The sequence below is a fragment of the Pelodiscus sinensis genome, chromosome 2 (assembly GCF_049634645.1).
Source record: "Pelodiscus sinensis isolate JC-2024 chromosome 2, ASM4963464v1, whole genome shotgun sequence".
NCBI classification, from domain to species: domain Eukaryota; kingdom Metazoa; phylum Chordata; order Testudines; family Trionychidae; genus Pelodiscus; species Pelodiscus sinensis.
In genome coordinates this window covers 210435191-210441822 of record NC_134712.1, presented here as the reverse complement: position 1 = coordinate 210441822, position 6632 = coordinate 210435191, and the positions used below count along the sequence as shown (strand labels likewise).

The window sequence follows — 6632 nt, the reverse complement described above, 5'->3', positions numbered from 1 at the left end:
GAAAGAAAGAAAGAAAGAAAGAAAGAAAGAAAGAAAGAAAGAAAGAAAGAAAGAAAGAAAGAAAGAAAGAAAGAAAACCACTGGAAAACATATTTCCATATCTTATGTCCCAACCGTGAAAACAAAAGGAGAGAGAATCGCCGTAAAGGAGCTATGTATGTGTGTCTATAGCAGGTTCAAAATCTTTTTTTTAAATAATGCCTTCCTAAAGCCGCGCCGGGGAAGGACAGAACAAGAAACAAAAAGTACAAGCTTTTCTTTTAATGAAAAGGAAATTCGCAGGAGATAAAAGCTGAGCTTTTTCAGCAGCATCAGAGTGATGGAAATGCCGTAAAACCTTACAAATAAAATCAGCGGGAAATACTCGACAAGAAACCGAGGAGCACCGGAACCCTGTGTAAAATAGAGCAGGCTGCCCAGACAGCAGCAAGTTAAATGGACGAACCGAAGAAAAAGATGTTTCCAGATAACCTACCCTCGCCTGAGACTAAAACCAATATTTCCTCGCTATGTAGAAGAACAAATTGCGAAGTCGTTCAGTGCTGCATGTGTCTGCACAAACCTCCCTCCTACACACACACACACACACACACTTCCCAACATCCAAGAAGTTCTTGAACAGACTACTCCATTGTACTAAAAACCAATTGCTGCCTCTCTCCAAACAAACCCAGCTACAAACAGCAAGCCTTGGCTTCTTTCTCAGAAAGAAAGAAAGAAAGAAAGAAAGAAAGAAAGAAAGAAAGAAAGAAAGAAAGAAAGAAAGAAAGAAAGAAAGAAAGAAAGAAAGAAAGAAAGAAAGAAAGAAAGAAAGGAAAAAGCAGGCAGGGAGAATTGAGGGAGACAAGGAGGAGGGGGCCGGGGAAGAAGGGACTAGAGACAGGTAAATGTGCCCGGGGGTACAAAGCGTGTCTTTTCAGGCCTTGTCTGAGAGCCCTGGAACAGCTCTTACCGAACTCCTCAGCTGATGGGGGAGGGGGAAGCCTTTGTCACATTCACCGCTGCCGCTTTACCGCACTGCAGCCAATTTCTCAGATACGTTCTGATCTCCAAACTAGGGTTTAATTCGGATCGTGCCGCGCTCAGAGCTGGCACACTTCGCTTAGGGCCCTTACAGAACACCGAACAACCCTGGGAACAGCTGTTCTATTTAGGGGACGCCTGCTGCCCGGTATTTTTAAGGGGTGAATTCTTCAAGGTGAAGACAAATAGTAAGAAAGGGAGGATGGAGACATTTTTATTCTGCATACGTGGAGGCTACCGTCAAAGCACCCGAGTTGAAGTCACATACCGCTCACACAATACAACCCCTAACTGGAGTCAGTCCCGTGTATTGTGGGAAATCACACACGCCATTTCTCCTGCCCCATTAGCCGATCTCCAGCCTGTTATCTGAAAATTGTCCCAGTTAATTGCAATAAGACTTGAACTGTGAAGATGATAACGATCGCGGGGAGGTCTGGGCTTTTCCATGAATAGATACAGTTAAAAAGGTTCCGCCAAAATCCCTTATTCAGAGGGTACCGATCGCCTCTACCAGACACGAGCTTTTTAATAGGCACAAGGGGAGTTTTGCCCTCATTTTATCCTTTCTCGTATTTAGAAGCCTCCTTTGAAGGAAATGCAATTTGTATAATTACCCTGGCGCACAGAGCCACTGTGGAGTGCCGAGCTAATTGCTCTCAGTCAAGGATTCAGCGGGGAGATTTCTTTTTTCCCCGTGTTAGTTTTTGTCGTTTCTTTGAATTGTTGCACATAATGTGGGGGTAAGGTGTAAATTGCCTTTGGAAAGCCCATTCTCCAGATGAAAGCTGCCCTAGGCTGGCAGTTTTACATTTATAAGGGGGACTCTAGCTGGGCCCGATTCCGGAAACCTTTCCAGTCCTTCGTGCTTCCAGCAAAAAGCAAGGAGTCTTTAACTGCACAAGGATCGGCCCCCAAAATCTGTCTATTTTGCCAACAAATCAGACAACTAAACAAATATTTTTTTCTTTCTCGTTTTGCAATGGAAGAAGGTGGGGTTGGTTTGTTTTTGGAAACGTCTCTCATGGTCGAAATAATTTTATTTAATCAGAATATACAGTTTAATTCCTCTATCTACACTTATTTACACGGTTAAAATAACATTGAAAAAAAGTCTCTGGAAAAGTTGAGGTCATAGATTTCAAGGCACCACTGATAGTGTCCACAGCTGAGCAAAAATTGTCCGTCTGTAAAAAAGGGTCTCCTTTGAAATGCAATAAGTTACATGCACAAGCGTTACACATTTAATCTTTTTTTTGTTTGTTTGTTTGTTTTGCTTAGTTTCCCTTTTAAAAAATCCCCCACGGGCATTCCTCTCGTTTTGATTCCTTAACAGTAAAACACAGGAGTCCAGGGGAAAATATATTCTAATAAATTGTCCCAGAGGCCAGCGCTAGCGGGTGCTGTAGGGAGCCGTGGGGCTGGAGGTGGGAATTGAGGGAGTTAGCACTGGAATACCAGGAAGTGGAGTTCTCTAAGTAGCTGGATGCGGGGGATGGGTTGGAGTTTGGAGCATGAACATGAGCATGAGGATGATGGTTGAGGGATCTGGAAGAGCCCTGCGGTTCCCAAACCGCAGGTGACTGTGGAGAGTTGCAAGCCATGGGGTCGCTGGAGCTGGGACTGTGCTCCGGAGGCATTTCCCCGTTTTTCATGATCTTCTTGATCTTGGATCGTTTATTCTGAAACCAGATTTTCACCTGAGAGGAAGGAAATCAAGATGATTAACACCAGATCAACGTTTGAAACGATCGCAGGGTCTGGCTTCAGCCAGGGAGGGGAGAGGGGCGAGTTACACCTCTCCCAACTTTAATGACCCAGCGTAATCCCCTAGCCAGTGACATATTTACAGGGAGCAGGCCTGGGCCCGATCCTGAGTCCGACGGTCCCACTTTAGTCTCTAGGCGCAAGACTGAGTCGGGTCGGTAGGTCTTTTGCCCCTCCGCTACTCCTCCCTTGTCTAAGGCCAGCAGTGCCTCGCTTCAATTGCCTGGCGAAAGCCACCTCCGCCTCTTTCTGAAGGGTTTTGTCTATGGGAGGGTAACAGAAGCCCATAAAAAAGTCAAAGGAAGCGGGGGGAGGGGGAGTGCGAGAGACATGCGTCTGATTCGGATTCGTCTAGTCCCATCTCCGCGCTCTCGGGCAAAAGGAGCGGGCTCGGCTGGGTTAGTTTTGTTCCGGTGCCTTTTCCGGCGACAGACTGAAAACACCAACAGCCACGGAAAAGCACGGCCCGGTGGGTGGGAGTCGAGCGCCTGCGTGTATCGCTCCCCGGCCACGCATGGCACCCGGCCGGCAGTGACAAGACAGGGTGTATTTGCAGTGGGCAGCGTCGGCGTTGGGGATCCGTGCCCAGGGAGTTGTTCCCTGCCTATGGAGCGGAAAGTACCAGAGACCCATCATCGCCCCCCCCCCCCCAACCATTTACACGAATCCCAGCTTCCCAAGCTCCCGCGGCCTTTGTGCGCAAGACACAATCCAGGAATCAAACACCAACCAGCACAACTAAACTAAACCCACCCAGCCCAGGTAAAGAACATCGGGCCTCTCTCGCCCCTAGGATCCGGCTCCTGTTTCTATCCCTCACCAGCAGCATCGCTTTCCTCTCCGAGAAAGCCCCGAGAAGGAACACGGGGCAGGTCCCAAGGCTGCATTACCTGTGTCTGTGTCAGTCCCAAGGAAGCAGCCAGTTCAGCTCTTTCTGGCAGGGCAAGATACTGAGTTTTCTGAAACCTCCTCTGTAAGGCAGCCAGCTGGAAGCTGGAATAAATAGTCCGGGGCTTGCGAACTTTCTTTGGTTTGCCATTCACCATGCGCACCTCGGGCTCCGCCACCTCTTTTTCTAAACAACCAGAAATAGACCAGGTTAGGGTTTCCCGGACAAATCAAGGTCCCAGTGGAGAAAAAGAGCCAGCCCAGTGCCCCAGCCGCCAGCTCTCCAACCCCAGCCCGCTTGGGGTAAGGGCTATTGCAAAGCACTGGTGGAGGAGGGTAGCCGGGGGAAAAGGACCGACTCCCACCATGGGGGGCACCTCACCAGTTCCCGCTCACTCTTTGTGAGCTGTATTGCGGGAGGGGGGGTTGCAGCTCGGGTCCCTGCCTACTCTCCCTTCAAACCTCAGGAGACGCAGTGTGCTGGAGCCCAGTCCCTGGAGCGTGCAGCATGTTTCATCCCCCCCACCCCTTCCCCCCGCGGGCCAGCTGCAGCCACTGAATGGCAGGCTGCCGCGTCTCGCATTCCAGCCCGCAGAGCCAGGCCGGGCAGACGCGATAGAGGTCTGCACAGTTCAAAGGCCCACAAGAAAACTGGCCTCCTTCAGCTCTGCAGAGAGTGGCCGGGCCCGGCTCAGACAGAGGCCCGATTATAGTTACACTCAGCTCGCTGCTGCTCTGCAAAAGGCGCGCAGATGCCTCGGGGTTTTTGGTTGGGTTTTGTTGTTGTTGTTGTTTTGTTTTTTAAAGCAACCCGCCCGATTGCGCCAGCGGCCTTTCTGCCCCCTTTGGCTTGATGAGCAAGAGCAAAGGACGGGAAAAAACAACCCCAAAGGGGAAGCCAGCAGATGGGGAGCGAATGACGTGGGAGGCTGGCGGGAGAGAACGGCAGAGGCTGCAAGCCATTAGGGCTTCTCCTGGAAGAGACTGGCCCGCGATCCAATCAATCTGTTTCCCGGGGGGGGGGGGGGAGGAATAAGGTATCCTAAGGTATAAGGTACCCTCGGCTGCTCCCGGGGCGCATCTTAAGCCGGGGGTAGAGAACCCTCCGCGAAGCAGCTTCGTAAGTGGCTTTAACCCCGCACGCCAACTGGATGCTCCATCCGGGCAGGGTTAAACCCGCGCTGCTGGAGCTAGGACCAGAAGCCCTTTCAAAAACCAGATCTCGCCCCTCTGGCGCGAGCCTGCCCGCCCCAGCCCAGGGCTAAGCCGGGAACCCCCCCGTGTCTCCTCCCCATCCATCTCCCCTCGGCTAACGCCAAACAAACAGCGTTTGGGGGCCAGATCCGCACCCGTCCCCGGCTGCATTTTTCACAGGGGTTTTCCCAGCTGCCGGGACTGGGGGAGGGGTGGGAGACGGAAACTTCAGCGCCGAGTTTTCCACAGCGGCACGAAGCCTGCATGGGAGACATAAGCCCCAGACCTTCCTTCGGTGCCTTTGCTTAGATTTCTCTGGAGGCAGCTCCGGAGGCCCTGGGCGATTTCCCAGCATTTGCTTGGCTAATGGCTGCCTCGGAGTGGGGTTATAAAACTACGCGGATTGAGTCGGTGGCTTTCTTCCCTCCCCACGTAAGGATCTCTAGCTGGGCAGGATACATACGAAACGCCAGTGAGCCGGACAGCCACGCCACTCCGAGAAAGGCTCCCGGCACCCCCCAGCAACCCGCTCGGGGAATCAGCGCTGCCCTTTGGCTCCCCAGCGACCACGACTCCCATAGACTGTTTCCTATCACGCCAAGTTCCCCCTCCCCTCCCCCCGTCGCAGTAAAATGCCCCCCTTCATCCAGCCCCCCAGCTCTCACCTGGCTGGTGTGAAGAGCTCTGTACCCGGTTGTAAGCCCCGCTGTACTGGTGGTACGGACTCGCGTAGCTGTAGTCTGCATAGGCTTTGGCGGGATAGTTCCCAGCGGGTCCATTCATGCCGTGGTATTGGTACTGGTACGGATTGAGCGCTTTGCCGTAGGAAGCCGAGGTAGGCGAGCAGTAGCCGTGCGGGGCTCCCCCCGTTGGACTGTAATAGTCGGAATCCGTCGCCGAGGACTCGGGTAAAGTTGGAGATTCCTGAGGTGGATGGTGCATGGCTGCAGTCGTCTGGAAAGGAGCCTGGAAATCGCTGGATCTGATATTGGGGACCCTTCTGTCAAATACTCCTGTCATAGCTTGGAGTCTGCTGCGTGCTGGGGCTGTTCAGGGCTAAGTAGACATGTCTGGGGGAGGAGGCTGGGAGTCTCTGTGTCTGTCTCTGTCTCTGGCAGACTGCTGGCTGGGGCGCAGCATAGGCTTGGTTAAATCCTTAATTGCGCTCTTACGCACAGCAGGGTGGATCGGGTTCCATTGGCCAGAGCAATCAGGAGCAGCGACACCCTAACTCGTCCAACTAGTTTTGCACAACAAAGCTTTGCTAAGGGAAAAAGTCCATTTCGAGCGCTTTTAAAGAGAATGCCCACAGCAATGCACGAGGCATAACATCGGTATCAGGGGGTTCTTTGCTCCCCAGTCTGCTAACTAGAGATGTGCAAATATTATACACGCCACGCGTGGGGAAAGATCGTCACTACTCAGTACACCCGCAGCCAAATTCATCCCTGGGGCAAATCCACACGCTGCCGTGGGTTCAAACCAGGGGTTCACTTGGCCCAATATCACTTTTGAGAAGTTAGTAATGCAGGGAAGTCCAGAGAAAATGTGAATTATACGGGCGTGCTTCGGTTATTTCTGGTTGAAATTCAGAAATTCAGATTTGGTGGGGGGAAATCAATCACTTTTTCACCAAGGGTGCCCTTCCTCCCCTTATAGATATGCTGCAGAACCTCTGTGTTAAATGCAATTAATGACATTTAAATATATATCTATAGTGCCATCATTGCATGCAATAAAGACCTCCTCGGTATCAAATT

At 51.6% G+C, this 6632-nt stretch overlaps 1 protein-coding gene across 1 annotated transcript; it reads right to left on the bottom strand.

The window, feature by feature from the left end:
• Positions 1-2045: 2045 nt before the first annotated feature.
• Positions 2046-6011, bottom strand: DLX5 (distal-less homeobox 5). The gene is made up of 3 exons (XM_006114499.4): positions 5538-6011; positions 3681-3865; positions 2046-2723 (listed from the first exon to the last, which is right to left on the bottom strand). Exons 1-3 carry the CDS (start codon positions 5890-5892, stop codon positions 2391-2393), a joined length of 873 nt encoding a protein of 290 aa, XP_006114561.1. The 5' UTR covers positions 5893-6011; the 3' UTR covers positions 2046-2390.
• Between the last annotated feature and the right edge of the window lie 621 nt (positions 6012-6632).